General features: G+C 38.2%; 2 protein-coding genes across 5 annotated transcripts in view; one reads left to right on the top strand and one right to left on the bottom strand.

Moving 5' to 3' along the window:
* LOC111340468 (putative ATP-dependent RNA helicase DDX60) overlaps positions 1–24146 on the top strand; it is a 28247-nt gene extending 4101 nt beyond the window's left edge. The window contains exons 4-40 of one of the 4 annotated variants that reach the window (XR_015994516.1): positions 202–331; positions 989–1158; positions 1865–2259; positions 2536–2638; positions 3089–3222; positions 3338–3496; positions 3990–4161; positions 4488–4637; positions 5116–5239; positions 5897–6018; positions 6130–6308; positions 6493–6541; positions 6759–6953; positions 7275–7468; positions 8098–8226; positions 8425–8574; positions 9524–9643; positions 10016–10111; positions 10311–10426; positions 10545–10630; positions 11264–11400; positions 12212–12316; positions 12405–12527; positions 12906–13081; positions 14316–14498; positions 14856–14961; positions 15273–15425; positions 15640–15744; positions 16398–16598; positions 16985–17089; positions 17361–17505; positions 17727–17836; positions 21092–21245; positions 21604–21833; positions 22163–22244; positions 22511–22573; positions 23001–23078. Coding sequence is in view for 1 of the 4 variants with exons in the window: in XM_088742730.1 (XP_088598856.1) it covers positions 202–331; positions 989–1158; positions 1865–2259; positions 2536–2638; positions 3089–3222; positions 3338–3496; positions 3990–4161; positions 4488–4637; positions 5116–5239; positions 5897–6018; positions 6130–6308; positions 6493–6541; positions 6759–6953; positions 7275–7468; positions 8098–8226; positions 8425–8574; positions 9524–9643; positions 10016–10111; positions 10311–10426; positions 10545–10630; positions 11264–11400; positions 12212–12316; positions 12405–12527; positions 12906–13081; positions 14316–14498; positions 14856–14961; positions 15273–15425; positions 15640–15744; positions 16398–16598; positions 16985–17089; positions 17361–17505; positions 17727–17836; positions 21092–21245; positions 21604–21833; positions 22111–22244; positions 22511–22573; positions 23001–23112 (5315 nt within the window). In the remaining 3 variants the exon portion in view is untranslated. Of the gene's footprint in view, positions 1–201; positions 332–988; positions 1159–1864; positions 2260–2535; positions 2639–3088; positions 3223–3337; positions 3497–3989; positions 4162–4487; positions 4638–5115; positions 5240–5896; positions 6019–6129; positions 6309–6492; positions 6542–6758; positions 6954–7274; positions 7469–8097; positions 8227–8424; positions 8575–9523; positions 9644–10015; positions 10112–10310; positions 10427–10544; positions 10631–11263; positions 11401–12211; positions 12317–12404; positions 12528–12905; positions 13082–14315; positions 14499–14855; positions 14962–15272; positions 15426–15639; positions 15745–16397; positions 16599–16984; positions 17090–17360; positions 17506–17726; positions 17837–21091; positions 21246–21603; positions 21834–22110; positions 22245–22510; positions 22574–23000 lie in introns of those variants that run through there. The other 3 variants (XM_088742730.1, XR_015994518.1, XR_015994517.1) reach the window with 3 other exon arrangements.
* Positions 24147–25091: 945 nt separating this feature from the next.
* Positions 25092–26045, bottom strand: LOC111340472 (uncharacterized). The gene is made up of 2 exons (XM_022947322.2): positions 25426–26045; positions 25092–25209 (listed from the first exon to the last, which is right to left on the bottom strand). Exons 1-2 carry the CDS (start codon positions 25879–25881, stop codon positions 25171–25173), a joined length of 495 nt encoding a protein of 164 aa, XP_022803057.1. The 5' UTR covers positions 25882–26045; the 3' UTR covers positions 25092–25170.
* Positions 26046–27499: the final 1454 nt, after the last annotated feature.

The following is a 27499-nucleotide window of genomic DNA, read 5'->3' as shown; positions in this document are numbered from 1 at the left end:
GGAAATAATCATTACACTACTCAAGTGTTGGAGCAGAATTTAATTTTTTCTCACAAAAAATGTTTTTGAACGATATCAGAAGAGAAGCTGTCAGTTTTGACTCTGTACTTCGAATTTAAGAAATTCAACAGAGGGGATGATTCAACGATCTATAAGATTTTGGATCAATTAGTTATATACCACTTGATTTGATTGTCATAGGTGGAACTCCAGAAGAATCGCGCAAGGATGGTTTTGACAAGGATGACAAACCTCCTAAACCTCCACCCAACTTCTCCAATAGTATGCGTTTGGTTAGAAAGAGATTTTATGGCCAACTAGTGGACACAAAGTTAGTATACAAATCAGACCACAGCTGGTTAGCTCATGTTGTGGACCGCTGGACTGTCGTTTCGTCGAGGGTTCAAACCCCAGACCGGACAAACAATGAGGGTCTTAAAATAACTGAGGAGAATTTGCTGCCTTTGCTATGAAATGTGCAAATAGTTAGACATTCCAGTCTTCTCAGATAGATCCCGTAGACCCCGTCTCCTGCATTTTTTTCTGTACTGGTCAGCAGGGTACATTGAAGGACCCACGCACTTTCCGTAAAGAGTATGGAACGTAGCTCCCGGTGTTGTGGTCTGGTCTTGTTATATTGTAAAATTTCCCCAGATGTATTTCCTATATAGAGAGAGGTGGGCAACAATGGAGGAAGAAGAAGAAGAAGAAGAAGATGGAAAGTGGAATTACATAATGCGTATGAAAATCGATAAAATGATGAGTTTTGAAGGAAGAATTGCAAGCAGTCAGGAATGAATCAGTCCCAAGCTTTATCGTGGTTCTTATTATAAGAAATTAATTTGGAGTCAGTGCGGCAGCTGCATTCAGCGACCTAAAAATTCAAATTCAAATCTACCTAAATTTTGGAACAAGCATTAGATATTTTGATAACGAAACAATGGGTCCTCAAGCAAGAAATACTCAGTATTCCTTTTCTGCTCAACAGATTTGTTAACGTCCTGACAGATTTTGCAGACGCGGAGATTTTCCTTATAGATGGCGATTCCTTGCTGTTAGAGATTCTTGGTGAGAAAAGCTTGGACTGGAATAGCGGTGGACAGTTTTTGCACCTTACATACTTGACAGAGCGATTTTTGCAAACCTTCACAGAAAAAGGTTAGTGTAAAGGTGGCTAGACGCTTCCAACATGGCAGATTCCATAAGAATGCACATGTGGGTTTCCTCACTTCAAATCAAACTCGTTCTTGATTTTGATAAAGTGAGTGACATATTGCTTTTCATTCTAAAAAAATTTAAATCATATGTTGAAGCCACCGATTTCGTTTCCTTAGTCTCCTTTTCTTCTTCACTCGCAAGGAATTACTTGCATAATTCGAAGTCGTATGGAGTTTTCTCCCTTGTGTTGGCATGATGTTGTTCCTTAATTAGCGAAAGATTTTTCTCAACCTTCAGGAGCAAACACAAACAACCGTGTTAAAGCGCACAATGACGTCATAAATGTTTTCACTAATGAGGATATGGAAAATGTACTCGCTAGGTCCCGTATGTTGTTTATCACGAGTTTTACGAATGGTGTACTTTATGGTAAAACACTTGTATCTAGTTTATACATATGATGAAAATGAGGAACACAGGTGACGTGGCGTCCTTGCTTGGTCGCCCCAAGGTCTGTCGCTCCCAATTATGGTTCATCGCGCTGAAGTATGGTTCCTTTACTAAGTTTAAGCTAAAAATTGGGGGTGATGCAAACATACTTCATGGAAAAGGGACTTCCATGGGGATGAAGGAACTTGGGGCGACAATGCAAAGGAGAGGCATCACCTATAATCTACTCTTGTGAACGGTGGTTGTCTCTTTCAAGGTGGCGCTTTCCACATCGTGTTTCTTAAAGAAATGGAGATCATCTGGAGAAGTAATCCGTCCATGCTGCTCGCTCGAGAAGCTCTTATTCTTCACCTCCAGAACAACACAGATTTTACTGTGAAAACTTTAATAGTGAATTTCTGGGGAAAGGAGTGGAAAGATTACGTTAATGAGGAGGTCCCTGCGTTTTTGCTGTTAGCAGATGCTGAAAACATTCCTTACCAGCATGGAAAGCTAAAAGAAACAATAGAATATTTTTTCCGATGTCTGTTGTGTCATTGTCTTGCACATGGACTGAATTGTGTGTTTATCTCGGGCATCCAGACAACTGCGACCAAAGTGATGGGATTTTACAGCTATTCCTCAGCTATTCACAAAAAGTATTTTACGAAGGTAAAAAACATTATCACTAGAAACTTACATATTATTGAAGGATGTAAATTTACACTTCTACTTTAAAATAGTTTTCAATTCACTGTCGAAAGTAATCAGGTAATTGATTGATGCTTTGATTTTCTCTTCGTGATTGGTCGAGGAAACTTGTATTTTCCAGTCCACTAATCAGTTGCAAAACTACAGCCAAAGTCGATTTCCCTTAGAAATATCCTCTGTTTAAGTAATAAACTTGCGTTTTACAAACCTGTTTAATTTCGTTGATTGGGTTTTTAGTTTGAACAACCAATATGGAGGACATGGCAATTTCTGGTGAATTTCTGGCAAGATGAGGCAGATAAATGCGGTCCCAGATGGTCGGAAACATTTCCTCGAGATACTAAGGCGGGTATTTCATTTAATCATGTCCGAGACAGTTCAAGGGCGCCCTTAATGTTTTATCTTAAATACATCTATAACTTAACAGTCTCTGATGAATGTTCAGTTAATTCAATGCCAAAACATCAACAACGCAAAATAAATTTTCTTGTCTATAAATTTTTTAATTCCAAATTGAAAGTCTGGATGTTCTCAGTTTAAATCTGACGAAATTCTGAGAAGGACTTGTCTCTAAAAAGTCACTTCCCATAGAGTATACATGCCTGCTCTCAAGATCGGGAAACAGCTATCGAATTTAACCTTAGAAAAAAAGAACTTAATACAATATACAGGGGCAGTTTGATCTGATTTACGTAGATGTAAGGTTGTTCTCTGATATTATTGTCGATTCCTGATGATTAACCAGTTGGTATGGATTTATTTCTTTTCTTACTCTAATATGTGGACATACCTCAGATTGCTGTAGAAGCAGAAGTGCGCAAAGCTCTTCAGCCTCCACCACAAGGCGGCTGCCGGCAGGTTTCCACAGTTGTTGCGTGTGCGCTGATCCTATCTAAAGCTCTCAAGGACCCTAGCACTACAAAGGTACGAAAGTTACACATTGAGTTTAAATTGAGAACCACCTGAGCTGTGACACAGTCAAATATGTTACGAAAGGACATAAATGATACGAGGGTCTATCTTTCCTCTGCGCTTCCAGAAAACGATGAAAACTGCAGAGGACAAGATGAAGCTTTTCTTGCTTCACACTGTATTACTGAACAAACTGCCGTTGAAGTGTAGAGCTCACCTCATAGACGAAAACTTGCTGAATGAATTCTGTAAAGCAAAGGATGGCAACATCTATCCCTTTAACGAGGTTAGTGAGGGTGTATGACTAATGATCATGCGGTCGACTCTCTCGCAACTGACAAGTGGAGATATGCAACTTCGACCGCATCGTTTTCCAGATAACGAAAGACTTTTCTATGAAGCGACTAGTGCTAGCCAAAAACCTTATCTAATTCCTATGGAATTTATGAGGGGTTTATGAGCCTCCAAGAATAAGGCAAATCCTGAAGGTGAAGAATTTTTTTAAGTATTTTGCTTAGAAAGAAGGTAATGTATCTCTTCCTGCCATGAATGAATAAGCATGGCTTAGCAAATTAAATTACTTTTGAACATCATGCCTTTACTTTCTCTTTAGAAATGTGTACACCGCGTATTTTACAGTTTTGCTTAGAGAAGATTTATGTTAAAAGGATTTATGTTTCGTTTCTTAGAATTTTTACGACGCATACAAATTTGAAACAAAAAAATATGACACAGTACTCATTACAGACGTGATACGTTACTTTATTATCTGCTGACAGATCCACGTGTGTTTATGGGAGATTTTAAAAACTATACAAGTTGTGCAGGGAAATCAAAGAAGAGACGAAACGGGCAATGACTTTTTCAAGTCAGTGGCCGATTTGATGGATGGACGTCTGATCCATACTCTCTTTTGCGCTGTCTTGGAGCAAAGGTTAAAAGGCATTGAAGGTGGGTTATGAGAATGGTTAAGTCAGAGAGCACATTTATTGCGTGTGAGGGAAATCCTCGGTGATGACATATAATTCCTTAGAACTGTTAGGACCGCGTGGATTGTTGTTTTGTTTTGCTTTGTTTGGATATATTTGTCGTTCTTGTTCATTTTTTCGTTCTTCAAGTTACACCTTTTTTTGGGGAGCGCACGGGTACACTAAGCCACCGCTGTGTTAACCATATCATACAGTGTTGACTGAGCTGTGTGCGTGCGATAGCTTAGAACAATCCACATTTAACTGCACCTGTATTTATATCTTCTTCTTGTCCTCTTCTGGTATTAGGACTCAATCTTCCGGAGGATGTCATCGAGGAAGTAGAAGATGCATGGATAAAAGTTGTAGATGTTGTAAACAAGTCATGCAGTTCTCATTCCCCTGATGCTCAGTTTTTTCCCTTTATCGAGGATGTGGCAGATTTTCATGCAGCAGAAGGTGAGAAATGTTTGCCTGCAAGTTGTTGTATGCGAATAATTTTTCTTATTTATATCTCTTTTTCCTAATTTATCTCTACATTTTCTAATTAAAGGACTTGTTATTCTTTTCATTTTGCATGGATTGTGAAATTCCCTTCTTTTCTCTTCTTTCGATCTTGGAAACATAGTTTAACCTTGTTTACTGCATTCGTTGAATTATTACTATGGTTTTTCTGTACTGTTGCGCGATGGAGTACAAGTCTTGAACTTGTTTCATATTTGTGAGTGGGTAAAAAAGTCTTGAAAAAGTCTTAGGTCAGGTCAGTTTGAACTAATGCTATGTTGGCTCCATTTACGCGAAAAGAAGCTAAACATCCATTTTTACAGCTGCAGGCTTTAGTTTCATTCTTTTAAAAGTGAAGTGGACATATTTTTCAGTAGCCATACTAAGTGAAGCGAACTTAAAAATATTACGTGCTTATTTTGTTCTGCTACAGCAGTTTCAGTGGTGCGTTCTGATGCAGACTCCACCATGAAGCTGAGGCGCCTTACTGAAGTGCAAAGTGATCTTGTGAATTCTTATGCTGGGGACATCCGATCAGAAATTAACGTCATGGCAGAGTAAGTTAATAAAAAGCTTATTTTGAATAAGCCGTGTCTTACATCGTGTGGCTTATACTTGTTTTCTCCTCGTCGGAGGAGCTTGTAAAACCTGCTTGATTCTTCCTTGCCCAGGCATGTCCGCTGTCTTGCAATTCGCATGCCCCGTCGCCTTTACTTCGACAAAGTTAAACGAGATTCGTGGTTTTCAAAGCCGGCAAACATCAGGACTAGAAAAATAATGCTGCAGTTCATGTTGGGCGTTTTTCTCTGGTACAATGTTTTTTTTATGTTTCTACATATTGAGACAAGTGATTGATTGAGTGTTTCTTTTTATTATATATTAGCTTATAGTTAATTGAACTGCTGATTTATAAACGGTCAGGCTCGAAAAACATGACAAAAACACGGTCATTTAAAAATTTGTCGAGCTTCGGAAACCTTGTCCCCTTGATTATCAACCACGAGGTCACCACTAAAATTGAACAAGTATCGGGCATTAGGAATTGCATTCCGGAGAGGATGCAAGACTAATTGAATTGACGTGCTTAGTCAAGTGAACTCAACAGAAACCCTGAAAACAACTTTTTGTCCTATCGTATTATGCAGTTGTTTTGTTGTTGTTGTTGTTTTTTTTTTTTCATATTGTTTTATGAAGGGTCTGTCCATACTCTGCAGAGAAATGATCATGAGTGACGACGAGATATCTAATGTTGGTCAAGAATTTGATGAACTATACCACTGGCATTCTCTTAAGCCTCTTTCTGATGATTATGACAGAACAAAGAAATCTATTACTGGTAAAATACCTCCAATCTTATTAAAGTTGAAATGTAACCAGCAAAGAATTATCTTCACTCTATGACATCACAGCACATTTTTAAATGATGTTGTCGATACATCTGTTTCAGATAATCCTCCAAACAATCCTTGGCTAAGGAAACGGTATTATAAGGATAAGCAAAAATTTGTCCGTTTTCAAAGATTCTACGGTAACTCACTGGTTGGTGGCAGTGATCAACAAAAAATCATCACTGTCACAAAGTCAGGATCAAAGAAGAAAACAGGAAAAAGAAAGGAAAGAAAACAGGTTAGTTTTGTCAGGGAGACAATGATAGAAGTCAATAATGTTAAACAAGTTTTTTTTTTTTTTTTTATCGTTGGAACGATAGATTTCTCGTTGTTTGGAACCCCTGATGATATACTCGCCTTAGTTTTTGATATGATACTTCAATTGTTTCCTCGAAACGTGCTCACTTTTAACTTTCTTACAGAGCAAAAAGGCTGCAGCAATTATCGAGGAACGTCTTGACGAAACTTCGAGTAAGTCTGTAATATCATCAGTTTCATGTGTTCCGCAACTATTCCGCAGTAGTACTCTACGTGGGATAAGATGACAAGTCAGGAACTTATCTTCCCAAATTTACCAGCATTTATGTCACTGCAGAAATACGAGAGAGAGAGAGAGCAAATTCCGGCCTCCACCCCGATTCAATGAAAAAATATGAACTTTACTTTTCGCAACTTTTTCTTTTTACAGAGAAAGCGAGATTGAAAGATCAAGAAAAATGGGATGTCATTGTAAGGGACATCGAAACAAATCTGAGGAGAGATAACTTCAGCGATGTTCTCAAATTGATTGATAAATATCTAATAGTTTGCAAATCTTCAGAACTTCGTCTTCGCGCGCTCATGAAAAAAGTCGACAGTTGCTTTGAAGCCTGGAAACAGATAAGTAAGTAATTGAAACGAAGAGTCTCATTTGACTTTACGTTAGCTATGTTGGTAAAACAGAACAACAGAATGACGGCCATGTTAGTGTTTTAAGTCAGTTTTCCTGAATTTGAATTCCTTTATTATTACGATTTTTTGAAAAAAAATCCTTCCAATTGTTCCAAGAAAATTTACTTAGCCTCTTACAACGCCGTAGAGAATGTTCTTTTGGGCGAAAAGGAAATTTTCCCAAAGTAGCATTACCCCTAGGAATCTGAGAGTGCATTTGCACGACAAGGATAATTAAGTTGCACCGCATTTTAACAAAAAAATTTTTATCTAGGAACTGCTAACCCAGGATCTAATGAAATGAAATACCCTGTACTTTTGATGGAAAGCGTTCACAAAATATGTCAAGACTTGTCGAGTGTTATGAGAGATAAGAACAAGAAGAAACTTGCTAAAACTATGCAAAAGCTGGGGTTTGACGACCTCGTGCCCTTGTTTTATGAGATGCTACCAGATCGTGAGGCAAAGGTAAATATGCCATTTCGTATCAATCGTTCAACCTATACCTGCGAATCTTGGTTTAATGTACTCTTAATACTCTCTTTATACGCCATAGTCAGAAGAGTAAGAGTAATCGATATGTCTTAAACCTCTCTTTGTCTCTCTTTCTGTAACTAATACACCATTTATAGTCCAAAAAGTAAAAACTGAGCAACGGTTTCCAGTTGATGAAAATTTTATTTGAACTAAAGTAGAAACCATTACTCGTAAGAGACGTCTAATTTATCTGTCCGTGTGACTTTTTATTACTTCCAAAACGAATTTCTTGACCTTGCTTACTGGAATTTCAAATCTCATGGAAAACGTAATATGCTATTTAATATACAATATATGATTCTGAAGATCAGAAATGATCATCGGAGATGAGCGGCATTAGAAGAAGCCATTGAAATTTCAGGTTTTGACGGATTTCGTATTACATTTAAGTGTGAATCAACTTTCGTAATATGAAACGAAAGCTGTCCACATAGCTCTTAGTTACATCTCATTAAAGGTATCATTTGTCCAAGATATCATTAGACAAAATGAGGACTGTCGAGGTAGGAATAAAGAGACCCACAGAATATGTATAAGTCAAAAATTTCTTTTGATCCTAGACTGCACAGCTTTCTGTTCACACCACAAGCTCAAGATTCCAACTTGAATACATGGGGCATTTGCTGAAACGGGAAGAGAGAACCGATCCGGACTCTCGGGTTGAAAATTTTATTCCGGATACATGGCAGGTATATAAGAATAGATCTATTCACCATGCGTAATGGAAGACATACGTATGCATGAAACACTAATGTTTCAATGAAAACTTATGCTTAGTGTCCTTCCAAGGCAGTTTTTTGGCATCACCTCATGCAAGCTCATGAAGACCTCGGTTTTGAAGGAAATTTTCCATTTTAATGCCGGAGTGTTTCTTGTTCATTTCGAAGCGCGAGCTTCTCGATGCTGTTGATAACAATGAGTCAGCGGTGATAGTGGCACCAACTTCGTCAGGGAAGACTTACGCCTCGTACTACTGCATGGAGAAAGTTTTGAGGCAAGACAATGACAGTGTAGTGGTCTATGTTGCACCGACAAAGGTAAAGTGGCTTTCCTTGGTATTTTCTTTCTGTAAGCAACAACCCCGACCTGGTTCTGTATCGAGGCGGGGTTCAAGGAGAAGTACATTCCAGAAACCATGTAATTCAGTTTCATATCGGCCGTGAAGTATATATAAAAATGCGCTTCTAACTTAACCCGCATTTGACATTGTTTCTAAATGGACTGAATCCCGAACATGGGCGAAAAACAACCCAACAACTTGACTACTTAGGCAATACTACACAAAGCGTTTTTTTTTACTAACATGTCGCTGGAGCCCTGTAATTTTTGAGTTAAGAATTAGTACCTATTGGTGTAACTCCTATATTTTCCAACGAGAGGCCAAGAGGTGGATAGAACGTAAGCGGCCATGTGGGTGAGCAAGATTCAAAATGGGGCCTCCAAAGTTACTCTTAGCACATTTAAAGACAATTTTCGGATCGATGTGGGGTAACTCGTTGGAATTTCAAAACGCGGTCAGTGGCAAGATTTTGTTTATACCTTTTATTTGTGGAGTAAAACTTTATAGGATTCCTAGAGCACGCCTCCTCTTTAAATTCTTAATGGCTAATCATGCCATAGTGAACGAGCCCCAAGGTCAAAATAATTAAACCTCAGCCAAAATCTGTCTGCTTTGTTATGGTTGAATTACATCTACAGTTTAATTTGATGTATTCTAGAAAAGCTATCCCCTTTTTTGGTTTTGATCTTTGTCGATGTTTTTCACAAAATAACCCATGAAGCCACCATTTTTATCAACAACTGTCTCAAATTTGTATTTTTCTCAGTCTGTTCAAGTTTTGGATAACTGTGTAAGACTCAATGAGATCTCATTTCTGTGTTGAACCCTCATAGAATCATTTCAAAGAAACAGCAAAAAATATCGGTCGTCTTATTTTATTAACTGCGTCATTATGATAACTAATCAATAGTTACTGTCTCCTCTAGGCATTGGTCAATCAAGTTGTTGCCACAATTTATGCACAGTTTGAAAAACAGATGCCTAAAGGAAGATCAGTGTACGGTATTTTCACAAGAGACTATCGTCAAAACACACTAAATTCCCAGGTAACTAGAAATGAATTTAAAACTAGGTAGCCTAAGTACCTTTCGTTTTCCCTTGGATCAACTCTCATTTGTTTAACATTCTTTGAAAGTACGAAAAAGGTATGAGAAAATGCATCAGATCTCACTGTCTTAGAAACTTACTATTGTCGAGGAAATACTTTTAAAGTTAGTCTTAATACAACATGAGATTCATTGGATTAAGTCGTCTTTGTTTTACATTCTTTGAAAGAATGAAAAAGTATAACAAAATGCCCCAGATCTCACTGGCCTAAAAACTTGCAATTCTTAGGGAAATACTTTTAAGGTGAATCTTTTAAGATTAAAATATTGTATAAAATTTCAGTACTCTATTGTTTGCCATTTTACCTACAGATTCTTGTAACAGTCCCCCAGTGTTTGGAGATCCTCTTCATTTCTCCACACAGACAGCATTGGACTAAGAATGTCAAATACGTGATATTTGATGAGGTAAAACATCGCCATATCCTTCGTTTGCAACGTTAACTAGTAACCGTTTGTCTAATATGCAGTTTCGCTGAGCTGGATGGTTGAATTTAGAAGATGGGTTTATTGAAGAAGCTAGTACAAGCTACTTCCTAGACGTCTGTTTGCTTATTGCTTTGTGGTTAAACGAAGACTAAAGCAAATTCAATGACGCTGTACATAGGTTCATTGCATTGGTTCAGAAACTGGAGCTGAAGTGTGGGAGCATCTCCTTCTTATGATTCGCTGTCCCTTTCTGGCGCTCTCGGCAACCATTGGAAATCCAGAGGACCTAAGACGGTAAGAATCGAAGAAGATATATCAGTTTTTCTCATTAAAGGCTTCAATTGTACTATTGGAAATATATTAGACATGAATTCCTGTGAGAGGTTGAAAGTATTCAATCTCTAATTTACAGCTGGCTGCAAGCAGCCCAAGACTTTCGTGAAAAGCAGGACAGAGAAAACAATGAAGATCTAAGGAAGTCATATCGGATCAGGTTAGGTAGGAAAAACAAACACTCTTAGAGTGCTATGGAATGTTTATCCTTATGTCCTTTGAGCTCACTTTTACTTATTTTTCTTTTTCGAGTTAAGAAAACAAAGTGCTTTTCATAGACTTTCTCTCAATCCGCATGAGTCTGAGTGATGTTTGTATATTTTAATTTTTTGATCTTGCCCAATAAAGCTTGACATATGAATAAAAGCTGATAGTTTCTAAAGAAACTGTTTGGGGCTGCGTCGGTGGGGGTAACGAAATAATTTGGATATATCAACAAAGTTGAAATGGTAAATTGGCCACCGTAAACATTACAAAAGGTGACGTTTCGAGCGTTAGCCCTTCGCTCCGACGAAGGGCTAATGCTCGAAACATTAGCTTTTGTAATCGTTACGGTGGCCAATTTACCATTTCAGCTTTGTTGATATATCCAAATTATTAAAGCTTGACATACATACATACATACATACATGTATGCATGCATGCATGCATGCACGCACATACGCACGAACGCACGTACGTACGTGCGGACGTACGTACATAATACATACATACGTATATTAGTTTATTCTTAGGAACTTATCTTTACTTATTCCTAGTTTTAATTGATTGCTTTTAATTCCTTTGCTTATTTTAAAGTTAAATTTGAAGAACGATACTCCGATCTGGAAAAGAGCATTTACCTTCCAAATCCTAAGGAAAAGCAAGGAAGTGATGTCAACAGCGACAAGGAATTCGTAAGACTTCATCCATGTGCCCAGCTAGGATACAAACAGGTACATTCAAGATTTTTAAGCTTTAGAAACTCTTCACGGTGACCATTTTACGTTATCAACTCAGTTAAACTCACCCCCCGCATTATTCAAGATTTTAACAGTTTTCTTCAATTGACAGAGCAAAGCGACCAAAGTGAACTGTAAGGGTGCATTTCACTGATGAAAATAACTGCGATTTAATTTATTTTCCCTTTTTCTAATCATTACACCTCCAGGGATTTTTTTATTTTGTTTATAATGATGCTTATTAAATAATTCATGTAATTTTTCTCTCATTTGACAACCTTTTATTCGTTTGATTTCAATCGTGATCCAATTCCCATAACACCGCATAGTTTTCTTCTTTGGAATCAGATTACCCATTTTAGTATATATCATAGGTTGAATTGTCGTAGCATTTTGATTTGTTCTTACTAATGAGGAGAACAGACCCATGAATATAAAATAGATTCGATGCTGCCGTGGTTCTGTACAGCTATATATCACACAAGAAGTCAAAATGTGGTTACAGCATCCGTGACGAGCTTGACTGTGCCTCATTTGCCACTTTTTTGCTTTTACATAATTTTAACGTCATCTGTGATCTATTACTGTATAAACCCACGGGAACATCGAATATTTCCTAAGTTCAAAGGGTTCAAACGAACACGCGGCCTTGTAACTTAACTTTAGTTTCAAGTTCGTTCTTGTTTCGTGTTGTTTTAAGAGATGTTTTCGACAAATTTATGAATTGTTGACCCAAACACTACCCTCCTTTTCACTCGAGCCATTTGCCTTGACTTCTCACATGCTCTTTTTATTAAACAAATAGCTTCTAGAGAATGGTTTTCCAGGTGATATGGCACTTACACCAAAAGAATCTTTGCAGTTGTATGACACTATGGTTAGTGTGTGGCGAGACTGTGAATCACTCCAGGTCAGTGGATTAGTCATTTAAAATATTTCAATCTTGCTAATGCCGGGGGAGAAACTATGGATAATGTACGTAAAATTTTTCTTGGCAGAATCTTCGTCCTGAGACATACTTCCTGGAAATGAAATTGATCCGAAAGGGTCATGCTCGACAATACGAGAGTGATCTGAAGAGGGAATTCAAGTCCTGGGCAGACAGCAAACAGTTGACAAAGGTAAAAAAAAAAAATCGATATGCCTTTCTTTGTGCCAGCTCTCAATTAGCTTGTTAGCTCATTTGATAAGGCATTACACTGGTAGCGCAGAAGTCATGGTTAATTTTTTTTCAAGTTTTTTTTTCAATACTGCTTGAGTAACTTTCATAACTGCACTTATCTCTCTCATTTTCATGCATTAAACCGCAGTTTCAAATATATCGTATTCATCTATTGACAGTTGTTATTTCTTCCTTTCGTGACTTGTAACCGTGCTCAACTAAACGAATGGAAATAAAATTCTAATCAACAATGAAAACGAAACACGCACTTTGTAGGATACAGGTTAGAATTGTCTCGCTCTTTTGAATAGGATCAGGAATTTTTTTTTTTTTTTAGGTTCAGTCAGTTATTAATTCTTTGAACTCAGTTTTTGTGGAAACTCATTCTTCAACTGAAGAACAATGGAGTAAACTGAGAATGACATCGTTTGGTAAAAGTTTCATAAAGAAAACTTTTGAAAAACTTATTGACCAGCTCAGAGCCCAGGACAAACTGCCTGCCTTGGTGTTTAGGTTAGTGAGGATTATTAAGAGTCAACTTTAAAGTACAACATTAAATCTTAATTAACTAGTAAGTAAGAGAAGGTAAGCACAATACAACGCTATTATCTAATTTTACGAGTTGTGCCGTGTTTTGACAAAATACAAATAAAGAGTAAAAATACTCAGCGATACTACACAACAAAACTTCTAATAAGTTATTTATTATCCAACACGCCAAATTGTTATTTCAGTGCGGGCTTATTTCGCGGATATTTATTTAGGGAGAGTGGGTGACAGAAGTATACGAAGCGGAACAGATATGGCGCGTTGTCGTGTTGCGCGCTGCTTCTATATTCTTCGATAAATAATGAAATTTCATTGTCGTCTAACTGTTTTTCTTCGTTCAATTTATTCAATAAACTTGGATCAATATTCGCCAGCCATTCCGACTCTTCGTCGTCAGAAAAATGATTTCAGCTGTCCGCCATTTTTTTCTAACTTCAATCCAATTCGTCGCTTGCGCGATGCGAGAAGACCTCTCTAACCGGTTCTCTGGAGTACAAATATCGTGTGTTATTTGTACTCGTCTGAGGCGTTATTTGTACTCTTACGGAGTGTAGTTGGACAATAAACACCTTTACAGGTAATGTAATAAACTGATAAGTTGTTCACATGGCCATTTCATAACTTTTTTAGACAATTAACCAGAGATGTAATCTGTTTTTTTTTTTTTTAAATTTGGAAAAGCCAGCATGCCCATTCCCTTTGTTGAAAAAGGAGAAAAGCTTTTGCTAGATTTATTAGATTATCAGGATTACGCAAAGAGATGTGTTAAATGAATGACCGAAGCCATAATTTTTCAGCAATTATTTTAACAAGTCCATTAAGGTTGATAGAATTGCAAATCGGTCAGATAGCATCGTAAAATAGGGTATGATCATTCATCGTGGTAAAATATATTGATCATGAGTTATTGTTGTCTGTCCTACGATGTAATCACTTCTGATGAAAATTGTGACTGTATGTTGCATAATATTTCTATAACTATTGGTCTTTATCAGGCGTACAAATTAACTGGATGCACGTCAGCTTTTGAAACATTGAGCATCGCTGTGATTATTTAGCTTTCACCGCCATCTTGTCTTGTTGTGTTATTATGCTTTAGTGGAGCGTCCATTCTATCTTGGTTAAAAATTCATTAATAAGTAAATTTTCCTTCAGATCCAAATGTCCATGTTAAGATCTGTTTTATTCTCCTTTATAGTGATGATCGTAAACTTTGCGAACATTTGGCACTCGGTTATGCTGAGAAACTAGAAAAGAGGGAACAAATTATGCGAAGAAAGGCCAGCACAAGAGAAGCAATGAATGCACAAAAGAGACAAGGAAAAGCTGAAAAAAAGTTGCACAGAAAAAGAGATGAATTACAGAAAGAGAGAGAGAAAAGGTAGTCAGTTCAGTGATTTGGTCTACCTTAATTGACTTATGACAACGAAGCTACAATAGAACCCCAGTGACTTTCCATTTTTCTTTTAGTACATTTACTACGCAGTCTTTCGTTTGGACGGTTTTCTGAACTATTTTTCGAGTTCTGTGGGTTCTTCTGTAGCAGAGCTCAAGTTTTCGTACATTAACTTCTTACCAACCTAGCGTGGGGACCATATGGGGGATCACTGGTCCTAGGCCATAGCAATGTGGACGAGTGCAGCGAGATCCGTATTAAAACAACCCAAAGCCTTGTTGTTCTTGTTTCGTTTTGCTTGTTTTCTGTTGCCTTTACAAGGTATAACTTCTCTCCAAACAGAGTAAACAGCCAACCGGATGACCAAGATGAGAGGGGTTCTATTTCAGCCTCGAACGAAGTTCTGCCAGAGTGCACATTGGCATTCACATTTGGGATTGGAAAAGAGGTAGGAAGCGAATGAATGCTGTTTCAATAACAATAACAGTAGTTTACGACTCTTTCTTCACCCAGAAGATCAGTTTTTGAGTTTACTTCTATAGGTAGCACGCAAAAATTCTGTTTTTTTCCGAACAATGGAACGACTGGACGTTAAGATTATGCAGTATCAGCAGTAGGCAAGAGAAGAGGTCCTCTTGTCGGAGCTGAATGCCATTGAACACATTTTTAAAAAAAAACTATTATCATGTTTCTGATACACTTATAAAAAAAGGTATTATGAAGACAAAACACGAATTGCCTGGTTTAATTCATTTCTAGGATTACGACGAGATAATGAGAAGAATCTGGTTCATACCTGACAAATCGTTATTCAAGCACGCTCTTAAACGAGGAATCAGCTTTCATCATAGTGGATGTAACGCCAAAAAGCGCTCCGTCGTCGAGATGTTGTTTAGATGCAAATATCTGCAGGTTAGATTCCTTTACCGGTATGTAAATGTTATTATTTAGGTGGACTCGCAAAAACTCTTTGGTTTTGAACATTTTGGCGTAAAATGGGATTGCAAAGGAAGATTTAAGCTCCTGGTATCATCCAAAGAATTTGATTAGGCACATTCGTGCGATTGGGCACACAGCTTGAAATACATTACATTACATTTCAGTTTTCATTTACTTACCTTGTCAGGTGGTTAATTCAACATCAACGTTGGCTCTTGGTATTCACATGCCTTGCAAGACAGTCGTGTTTGCTGGAGACTCGCCCTTCTTAAATTCGCTGCAGTACCGACAGGTAATTAAGTAGGGGATATCTAACTTAGCTCATCGTCAATTCTCGCTGAGCAACATTTGTTAGTAAATAATTTCTGGGATTTCGTGCGATTTTCTAAATTATTCATTCGATTTAAATATAAACATTAACGTTAAAAAGCGCCACGTTTCGACCGTTCGACGGTCAATTTTAAGTTTAGAAGCGAAAATTAAAAAAAATTTACTTTTTGACTTGACCGTCGAATGGTCGAACCGTCGTTCCTTTTTATTATTAGTTTTCTAAGTGAAATCCGTTTCTAAAAATTTGCTGATTCGCATTCATTTGATGATTCTCTTTCAATCTTTGGATAGTATAACGCGGAGGTTTCATTAAGAGTTGGTTACCGTTGATCTACCGCTGTCTGTTGAGCCTGCGAGCACGATCTCATGTTTAGCACAGCCGCCTCTTAAACTATCGACAGCTGTTGGTGGGGAAAGTTTTTGAAACCCCTGCATAACGAAGGTCCCTTTACGCATGCGGTGACTACGTTTTATAGCGTATAATGTGCATCTAATGCTCGAAGGAAAATTTTTGACATCCTACACAAGTGTCACTGAGCAATCTTTTCCATAATGGCCGTGATGTGTTTGCCAATTCCATAAGTGTGAACCTAGGGCTTTACTGATAATTTTCAGATGTCTGGAAGGGCGGGTCGGAGAGGTTTTGACCCCGTGGGAAATGTCATTTTCTTTGGAATTCCTTACCGTAAAGTCCAACGCCTCATGACTGCAAACATCCCGAAGCTTGTGGGCAACTTCCCCATTACTGTATCACTGGTACTGCGGCTGCTTCTGATGACGACCCAAGCAGATGACAGGGGAGATGCCCTCACCAAGGTTTTGAAGGACTCTTTTAAATGAATTTTCAATGGCTACTTTTTTTCATCGATCAATAGATATCATAATAAGATAAGATGCCTTCAGGCAGTTAGTGTGCCTCTTGCACTTGACTCAGGCCTGATTAGAAAGCCCATTCATGCCGATATTGCAAAACTACAATATGTAGTGTGTAAATATAAGTTTCTGCTACGTCACTGTTCTGCGCATAAAAATACTTCCAACCTTAATGAATACATATACTTCGTAAGCAACTAAAGACAAGATAATTTACAATTACAACTTTTACAAGTGTTTACAATGTTAATTGTTAGTTTCCATGCTTTAAATTTGTTGAGGTACCCAAACTCCTAACAATCATATGTACTCTTACGTCCCTTTCTCAGGCCCTAGCATTGCTCTCTCATCCTTTTATTTGCCGAAAGTACCCGCGAATGGAAACCCAGATCAAGCTACATTTCCTCTTCAGCGTTGAACTTCTGACTAGACTGGTGAGTGGTGTGACCAACTGTTTTGTATCTCTTCAGGTGGCACATACGCCCTTGAGAACTCTGTGCAATAGAAACCTTTCTGTATACCTAGTCAGTTGTGGTCTCTCACATGGGAAGGAAGAAGACTACGATGGTTTTAGTCAGCTTAGCACAACATAAATTTGATCACATAAAGCGAAAATTTAAAATCTAATAAATAAAATTTCACAGCCAGTCGATAGCCTGTACGAAGAGATTTGTAACCGAACTCTGATACCTCGCTCATTTCCAGTCTCTCGTAAACAGAGAAACCGGAGCTCCACAAGAAATGGCCGGACTGGCGACCCATCTTCATTACCATGAACCTTCCAATTATGTCCTGGTCAGTTTTCTACAATGTGGTCTCTTCCACAAGTTGTGTAAGCCAGGAACAAACGGTGAGCCCATGGCTCCTTTCAAACTGATCGATTGATTAGAATAGACCATTGAAACTTTTTCAGAGCTTTTTGGCAGGATGACACATTTCAAAAGCTCAGAGAAAACGATTACTTAACACAACTGTTATCATCGGCGTGTTTCTCTTTGGTAAACTTTGGATCCTTTCTTCGCGTTTCACTCTACATTAATTTTGTTTTTTTTTCACCATGACCTTTGACAGGTAAATTTTCTGAAAATGTCATGAGGAAAATGGTGCTTGTTCTCAGCCACCTAATTGGAAGGACTTATCTTCATCCCTCTCTCATGCTAAGGACTCCATCTTCTTCAAAAGTAAGCATATCCCTGGAAAACTTATTGTTCTATTCTAAGAATTAGTTTGTTGAGAAGCGCAAACCGACGGGGGGAGGGGGGGATGCTCATCTTTAAAAGGAGTTTAGTATGGATTTTTTCTCCTGCACGCCAAAAGAGATTTTGTAGCGTCTAACTGCTTAGTTTCTTTGGTGTACAAATCATGGAAACGTTCGCATTTCTATGGCGCGTTTTTAGTGTCAAAATTCAAAACCTCGTGTCAGACTTGCTATTTTTCTATTCAAACTTCTTACTTGACAATTCAGATACACTATTTGTCTACTGAAACATCCATTGTTTCAATTCAAAGCAATATTTGTTCGATTCAGTCATGCTGTTTTCCATTCAAACGTGCAATCCTTCGTTTTAGAAATGTTTTTCTACTACCCAAACATTCAGTCGTCTAATTCAAACATGCTATTGTGCATTTCAAATTTTCAATCTCGCAATTCAAAATAGTCATTTCCGCAAGTAAAAATGCTATCCTTCTATTCCAATATGCAAGTCTTTACCGCAAACCTGCTACTCGTCAGCTCAAATACACTATTCGCCAGTTCAAACAGGCTTTTTGTCGACCGAAACACGCAATCCTTCATTTTGAAACAATCGTTCTGCAATTCAAACACTATACTCTTCAATTCAAACCGGCAATTCTTCCACTCCAATGCTTAATCTTTTAGGTCAGACCTGCAGTTCGACTATGGAGACATCCAGTTGTTTAATTTGGTAACTCTATTCATCATTTCAAATATTCGAATTCCTTTTCCAAACATTCAATTATTCAATGCGAACATGATACTCGTCATTTTCAATACGCAATCCTTCAATCAATCAATCAATCCCTTATTTAAACACGTGACACCTAGGAGTACAGAAGTTCTCGTTAAAACGTGTACGTGTATGTACAATTAGAAATAAAACATAATTTCTGTAAGAATACAAATAATAAGTAGATCTATTAAATAACTAAAAACAGGATCGAAGATCGTAGACAAAAGCTATCAATAAAAGTTACAATATTAACAATAACGATATTTACAATCACTACCACTAAGCCATGTGGGCTTTAAGAGAACGCTTGAATGAAAAAATATCTTGAGATTCTCTGAGTTTAGGGGGTAGCGCATTCAATTCAAACATTCAAACCTTCAACACAAACACGCTGTCCTTCGTCGTCACCTGGAAACTAGCCCGGCCACGCATGCGTATTGGGAAGAAAGGCGAGGAGAAAAGAACACGACCCTTATTATCCTTATAGCAGGAACGGTAGAACGGTGGAACGGTAGATTGGCGGAAAATGATCCCAACTCCTAAAACATGGAGCGGCGGAAAATGGCCCCAAATCCTAAAACACGGAACGGATGCGAATTTTGTACATAGACACTCAAGCGCTTGGCTCATCCATCCCTACGACGATAACGCGCGTGACCAAAATTAAGTGTTATCATTTTTTTTTTCTTAAATTTGCCATGAGTTTTAGTCGCGGCATAAAAAGTCGCACAGCATGTGAAAACTAACTTGACATACCACATTACAATAAACGATTGTAACATACGTCTGTTGGTGACGTCTGCGTTGATTTAATGAAACAAAAATATCTCAAACGCTTGTAGATGTGAGAACATTACAGGAACGTTTTCAGGCATCTCAAAATATAACAACGTTCAGCCCCAGCTCCAAACTTTGACTAGCATGAGAGCAAGCCCTCGTTACGAGCCCTTCAATACCAGCGTTTTTTCATCCACGAATAAGTTTTGGGCCTTGAGTAACACTAGGTGAAGAGAGGTTTGCAGGGAGTCACGCCCGTGGGAATTTCACATGGCGTGAAAAGACAAAAGAGATTTAGCAAAAGAAAGCCGTCAAGAAGAATTTGAAGAATTTCTTCGTGACCAGGTGTCCAAAACACCACCATCCTACTATTAATTTTACGGCTTACATATCAGCGGAAGAAATATTATACTTTGTGGTAAAAAAAAGAGGCTATTTCGCTAATTCGTCCAGTTTCCTGTCTTTTAAAGTGCAATAATGCTGGTTGGAGACCAGTATACTGGCAGGCTTTATATCACGGTGGACGATCCCCGGGGGCATGCAAATGTGCAAGTCGCCGTTTCGAGGGCGATCTTTTCTTGAAGTGGCAAATTTAGCATGACAAAAGGTAACTAAACAGGTTTACAAGGCGAAAACGCAGCTATCTTTCATGTATAATAGTTCATGATTATTCATACCACTCAGCAAAAGAAAAAAAAAATGATAACAGTTAGTTTTGGTCACGCGCGTTATCGTCATAGGGATAGATGAGCCAAGCGCTTGAGTGTCTATGTACAAAATTCGCATCCGTTCCGTGTTTTAGGATTTGGGGCCATTTTCCGCCGCTCCATGTTTTAGGAGTTGGGATCATTTTCCGCCAATCTACCGTTCCACCGTTCCACCGTTCTACCGTTCCTGCTATAAGGATAATAAGGGTCTTGTTCTTTTCTCCTCGCCTTTCTTCCCAATACGCATGCGTGGCCGGGCTAGTTTCCAGGTGACGACGAAGGACAGCGTGTTTGCGTTGAAGGTTTGAATGTTTGAATTGAAGGATTGCGTATTAGAAATGACGAGTATCATGTTCGCATTGAATAATTGAATGTTTGGAAAAGGAATTCGAATATTTGAAATGATGAATAAGGTTACCAAAATAAACAACTGGATGTCTTCATAGTCGAACAGCAGATCTGACCTAAAAGATTAAGTATTGGAATGGAAGAATTGCCGGTTTGAATTGAAGAGTATAGTGTTTGAATTGCAGAACGATTGTTTCAAAATGAAGGATTGCGTGTTTCGGTCGACAAAAAGCCTGTTTGAACTGGCGAATAGTGTATTTGAGCTGACGAGTAGCAGGTTTGCGGTAAAGACTTGCATATTGGAATAGAAGGATAGCATTTTTACTTGCGGAAATGACTATTTTGAATTGCGAGATTGAAAATTTGAAATGCACAATAGCATGTTTGAATTAGACGACTGAATGTTTGGGTAGTAGAAAAACATTTCTAAAACGAAGGATTGCACGTTTGAATGGAAAAACAGCATGACTGAATCGAACAAATATTGCTTTGAATTGAAACAATGGATGTTTCAGTAAACAAATAGGGTATCTGAATTGTCAAGCAAGAAGTTTGAATAGAAAAATAGCAAGTCTGACACGAGGTTTTGAATTTTGACACTAAAAACGCGCCATACATTTCGGACTGAATGCAGGTATTTTTGGAGGATCTCCCGAGCGAATTTGCCAAGGCAGTCAAAAGCTACAACCGTCAGGTCACAGATGTGTTTAGTCAGTACCTTGCCACAGTGGCTAAGTGGCTGGAAAAGGACAGAGGAGAGGATAACAAACTCCCCTTATCAGGAATAGGTAAGAATTGTTTAACAAGTATTCTTATTTGCATAATTTTAATACTTTTTGATAAATTGAAATAAATATTCAAAGAAAATGTCACTTTGATAAAAAGATTTCAAGTTTTTGTACGTCTGTTCAACAGCAGCGGATCGAGTGTATCACTGATGTCCTGAGACTTAGAATCTGTAATGTTTCTTTTATATGAAAAAAAAAAAAAAGCAAAGGATTATGACATCAGTGCGTTAATCTTCCTTAGATCAAAAGTAAGAACTATTTAAAAATGTCTGTATTCAGATTATTTTTATTTGAGTAAAAAAAAAAAAAAAGAAACATGCGTTGATTGCTGAATATAATTGAACTATTTCTGTCGCAGAATTTCCAAAGAAAGCTAGCATTGATGAAATTGACGAGCAGGATATGGTCAAAGTCCTTGCGAACTCTTCTATACAGTATTCGGCTTGTTCCTCCTTTGCTGCGCTATCAGGAAACACAGACTTCCAGTTACATCCTTTAAGCCGCCAAAAAACAGATGGCCAAAGAGAGGATGAGGCTAACAGTGACGAGGAAGAAGGGGAGGAAGAGCCGCTTAAATATCTGCTCAAGGTGAAAATTGGTTTTTTCGTTTGGTTATACATGGTTGCCACGTTCGCCACTGATATTTTTCCCTCGCGAAACTCTTCCTAAGCAGACTGTAATTAGGAAAATTTTCTCCTCAACTCCCTTTACACCAGCAAAACGTGTTTTACCCAGTTTAACTGAATGAAAATCAGAAACAGAGAATTGAAAAACTGAATTTTCTTTTGTAAGGTTTCATGTAGTCACTAAGTTGTATTTTCCATGTGCCAAATTTTAAGTAGAAAACAATTTTTTTTTTGTTTAGATCATTCGTCAAGATGTCTACACGGACATGAATCTCGTTCCCATTCTTCCAGTTAGGAATGCCCAACCTCTGAATGCTTATGCTCTGGATTTTTTCAAGCATGGATCTTCCAAAGTCATTGAGAATGAAAACGGGTAAGAAAGTAAAACAGCTTTGTTACCCTCTGTGCCAGGAAAATTTTCATCACGTGCTGTAAATAAGCATCAGCCTTTCTTTACTCAAACCGTTCTTTATGTTTTATTAAATCTCATTCTTAAATCGCGAAATTGTTAGAGTACAGAAAAGCTATCACCTTTGTTTCAGGTATTCTCCTCCTAATGGCTAGTTATTTCACTTTCAGAACTCTTTCAATCTTGTAAAACTTTCGTTTTGATTTTGACTATCTGCATCGATTTCACAGAATGCAAGCTGGCGATGTTTACAATGCCCTCAAGGAGATTAACCTAACTATTAAGTCAATCAGGTAATTCCTGTTTCCAGAGAATAGGCCGGGTTCAAGGAGGTGATAGTATAGTAATGGAACACTCCCAAGAGTATCAAACAAATGTGCTTTTTTATTAAGTTTTGCGCATCAAAGTTTGTAGTTTTGTCTATTCCATCTAAGTACATGGCTTTAATACAAAGCTTTGATGACATGGCCATGGTAACCATCAAAGCATTAGTTTTTTTTTTTTTTTAAGGTAGGAATTACGCTTTTCTGATATTTTTTTCTCCGCATATATGATTTAAAACTTCAACACGCACCAAAAAATGTAAACTCGCTATTTGAAAGAAAGTGCAGCTTTTTTATCGTTGGTAATGTGCACAATTCATGAATAACACTTCACTTTCATCGTCGATCGATCAAGTTACCGGGAAAATAACTTGTTTATGATTTTCTCTTTTTACAGTTGTTCACTGGAACAGCTGGGTCCTGAAACTGACAACGTGGTGTTGGCTTTTAAGCAGCTGGCTCAGGAGTACGGAGAGAAGTTCAGAGAGGAGTTTGAATATGAGGCATAGAAGTTTACATTTTGTTATGGACTCACGGGGCCACAACAAACCACTGTTGCAGATATTGTTGTTGATCAGAGTGCAGACCATGTTAAACCACTGTCGATTTGTTTGTTTTTTTTTTTTTCTATTACAATATCGACGTCAAATTAAACAATGTTTTCAGAGCGTGACCATTGCTTAACACGTTGACGCGAGTAGCGTTCAGTCAGTCTTATCGACTACGGGAAATTGGACAATCAGATTGCATCATTACTGCCGATTGTGGTAAAAAAAAAAAGTTTATGTCAAGAAGTAGTATGATGAACCTGTTCGTGTCAGATAAGCCGTTTTGCAAGGTGCTCTCTGACAATTTCATTAAAGAGGTTCAATCAAAGTCTGTCTTACTACATCTTTTATCATCGATAAGGCGAGATTTTTGGGATGCGCTCGTTGCACACGTAACGTGTAACAAACACGATTTCTATCCCACCAACATCGAGCGCTACTTTCTATTCCCTATTCCGTTGTTTTAAGGTTAATTTGGTAACCCTGCTCAACTTTTTCGGGCTGAAAGCCTGACTGGTTCAATGCTTGTCAGAAAATATCACGTAATATAATTAGTAATGGTGATAGAACTGTGTGAATCATACGAGTGATGAACATGTACTTAGATGAAATTGGGCGACCGCGCAGCGGGAGTGCGATTTTTTAATTAAGACTATAATTACAGACAGCAATGGGCAACACGTGGTTCTGTTACTAAATATAACCATTGCAAATTTGGGGAAAAAAAAACAATAACATTGGGAAACATCTCTCCGATAGGGACCAATAAAAACTAATAAACTTTCTTGCCAAAATTGGTCACAAACCAACCACTAAAACGTGTGTGACTGTTTATGTCTAGCTTGACAAAATCACTAATATCCTTTATCATTTATTTCAAATTCAATACCTGTGTTTGTCTTCTGTCATCAGTCATGTATTAGAGTATTTCGGTTACAAAGCCCTTTGTTGATAGACTCTCTCTTTGAAAATAAATATTTTAAAATGTTTTCATACCTGTAATTGCAGTTGAAATGAACAAAAACAAAAAGGAAAGAAATCGGATGAATAGTAATGTCCGGGTAAATTGCGTACCCATCCCTCCCCTAGTCACTAACCCCTGCAGGGTTAGAGGTGGGTTAGGTGCGCAGTTGCTTCGATACTGAATTTGTATTCATGACCGACGTTTCAAACTTAGTTTGTATACCTTTATACCTCCACAATTGAAAGAGCGTAAATTCTTTCCTTTCAAAGAGTCAAAGGGTCAAATCTGTTATGTTAGCGCTCTAAACCTCTTCTTTTAATTGTTAGTGATTGACAACCAACTTATCATTTCGTGAAGCAATTAGCTTGCTTGCATCCTTGCTTGCACTCTGTCTTGTGCAAAATTTAAACTTAAGAAAGTCTTGCCTACCTAAGAAAACGCTTTTTTAGTACCGTCGAACGTCTAAGTGATGACAATGCGCAAGAAATAAAATGCGTTGTAAGCAAAATCTGTCAATGAAATACTTTATTCTAATAATTTGCAACCAGAGATATAAACGATAAACAAACAAAGGTATAATACCTTAACATAAATGTCACGGAAATGTGTTCATTTGGCATATTCCGTTTTGTCTTGAGACTTCAAATTCAATAGCAAAGTACATCTCACAACTGTTCTCGTCAGTGAGCGCTTTTTATACCAGCTGCCCTTTAAGACTATTATAAATGTGAACGATGCTTGCTTCAGAAAAACTAAACGTCATCTCGAGGGAGACTATGTTTACGCTAGCATACCCATGAAAAGTAAGAAGCAAAATATGCACGGTGTTCACGAGTGTCAGTGTTAAAATAATGTCACATGTTTTCAGGTTGTAGAACAAGCTACAGATTTACAGATGTACAAGCATAAATTGGGCCGAGTTTTCTAAGACAGTAATGGTATAGTTTCTGCCATGCCCGTCTCGCCACCGTCGTTACTTTCGTTCGGTTCTGGTCTGATGACTTTTCTCCACGGAGGGTAGAATATGAGAGTGCAGGAAGATGACATAACGCTTATCATCTGAATATACGAGACCCAGTTATCCGACAAGACAGCTATAGGGATGACGTGGAAAACTATTAGAAATGTAACAACAGTTACAAGTAGTGGAACAATTAGTGTCGCATACTGTATTCGTTTCAGAGACATTTCTGTTTTTGCCTTAAGAATTATACTCGTAACCACATTTATGGCGAACAAGTTGAGCTTAAATGTTCCATAGGTGGTCCTATGGCTACTGCAGGATTAAAGACAAGTTTGTAGCAGACTACCTGGAGAGATCCATTCTGGACTGCAGCACTACTGCAGTTCACGGGAAGCGACTCATCGTGTTCGTGTTTCGGGTTCAGTTCGAAGCATTCCTTACTGTAGTCTTCATTACAGCTGTAACTCAGGTCGAGCAGAAGAAGCTGCCAAAACAGGGTCGACACGTTAATGGCAAATGTAAAAAGCAACACGAAAAATGCGTGTAAAAGCTTTGACAAGGTTTCTCTATCGGCCACCAAATCGATTCCTTTAAACAGAAACGTTGTCTCTCTGGAACCATCGGTCTTCTGCTCCTCCTTGAAAATCTCTCTGAATACGTAACTAAGAGCGAAGCGCTGGAGACGTTCCCTACGGTCCCTATTTAAGACTAGCGATACTATGACAAGGGCAATAAACAGAGGGACTGCAATGCCAAAGATAGGTGGCAATATGAGAATCATTTGGTAATCGTTCAGCTTCATCACGACGAAATGCCTTAAGGAAAATCAAACGGAGTCGTTTTGAAACAATTATGCAAGCCTCGTTTCGATTTAACCACTTCAAATCCCACGGGGAGGATGTAGACAGGGCAGAAAAGGTTGTAACGAAATTTTACGAAAAGGTGTAGGAATGCAAAATAAAACTTTGATAAATCTTACCCAGGACAAACAATCAGAGGAAAATGGTGATCGATCCAGGGCGAAAGAAAATCTCTTTCATCAATGTTAATAGGGATCTTAAGCAAACCACTACTGTGAAGGCAACGAGGACGTAGAAAAACAAAAGATCTAATAGGCAGAACAATAGCTCAGCACGTGCAAAGCAACAACGTGAAATCCCCAAAATTTGTGTCGTCTGCGAACCGAAACCGCGACGGCAACTTATTTTAATTTCCATTTGGAACTCAACGCTACTTACGTTATTGGTTATATCAACTAAGTTGAAATAGTTAATCGGCCACCGTAACGAATAAAAAAGCTGACGTTTCGAGCGTTAGCCCTTCGTCAGAGCGAAGGGTAATGCGCTCCTGTTACAGTAGATTGTGCAGATTCCAGTAAGAAATGGGCGGCACGTTTCAAAGTTTATTGCATGCAGTAACCGATATTTTCATTACAGTATGCAATAGCACACAAATGCAATAGTTCACTGTCGGACTGACCACTTACCTCGTTTTCAATACGAGGGGGTACCTAGAATCTGTGAGTCTTCTCCGTCACTTCGTCACAAACTTAGTCGTAGGCATTTTAAACTGTCATTTTGCAGCTCAAGATATCATCGCGAATTTGAACGTGTATGGTCTTCTTTCCGCATTGCCACCTCTTCCCGCTACTTAATTCCTTTCATGTTCCTTTCCTTGATTATGAAATGCTACAGAATCCAACTGGATCGTATCAGTCACTGGGTCGCCAAAAAGGGCATTTTCGGACTTTTTTTTTGTAAGATAAAGAAGAAGAAAATGTTTTGTCCTAAAGGAACGAGGTGGGCATTGAAAGAAAATGATCTGACAGAAGAGGAGGACATCCTATCCATTGTCCTGGTCAGGTTTTTGGGGTTGTTTGTTTTGATGTTCGGCGGAGTGTTTATTATGTTTTGGCAGCTTCTTCTGCTGGATGTCTGAGCGACTGCGGTGAGGACCACCTCGCCAAAGACTGCTCCGAACGCAAGGTGGCCTAGGCATGAATTCGGATTTGAAGCCATAAGAGCCCATCAGCTGCAGCATTGCTGGCGCTACTGTTCGAAATGCAACCGTACACGCAATTTGCTACAAGATCGTTTTCAACTCTGGTGTTACCAAAGGTGCAAGCTATGGAGCATTCAAACTTTCTTTGTTGGATGTTAATTTGGGTACAATTGGACTGTTGATGATTGAAAATCCAAAAATCCTAAATACGATAGAAATTATTGTCGGATTTCTGTTTGTTGCTGGGGCTATATCGGAGATAGCTGTTAGAGCCATCATTCCCTCAGTTGCTTTCTTTTTGTCGAATAACATGACTACTTTCCTCCAGATAGTAGTAGTAGTAGTAGGCATTGCATGCGGCTTTGTATGCTTTATTCCTTGAAAAAAACCTCCTCGCGCTGAAAACCGCTAGGGTGACG

The sequence above is a fragment of the Stylophora pistillata genome, chromosome 13 (assembly GCF_964205215.1).
Source record: "Stylophora pistillata chromosome 13, jaStyPist1.2, whole genome shotgun sequence".
NCBI classification, from domain to species: Eukaryota; Metazoa; Cnidaria; class Anthozoa; order Scleractinia; family Pocilloporidae; genus Stylophora; species Stylophora pistillata.
The sequence above is the reverse complement of the archived record's forward strand: the minus strand, read 5'-3'. Positions and strand labels throughout refer to the sequence as shown.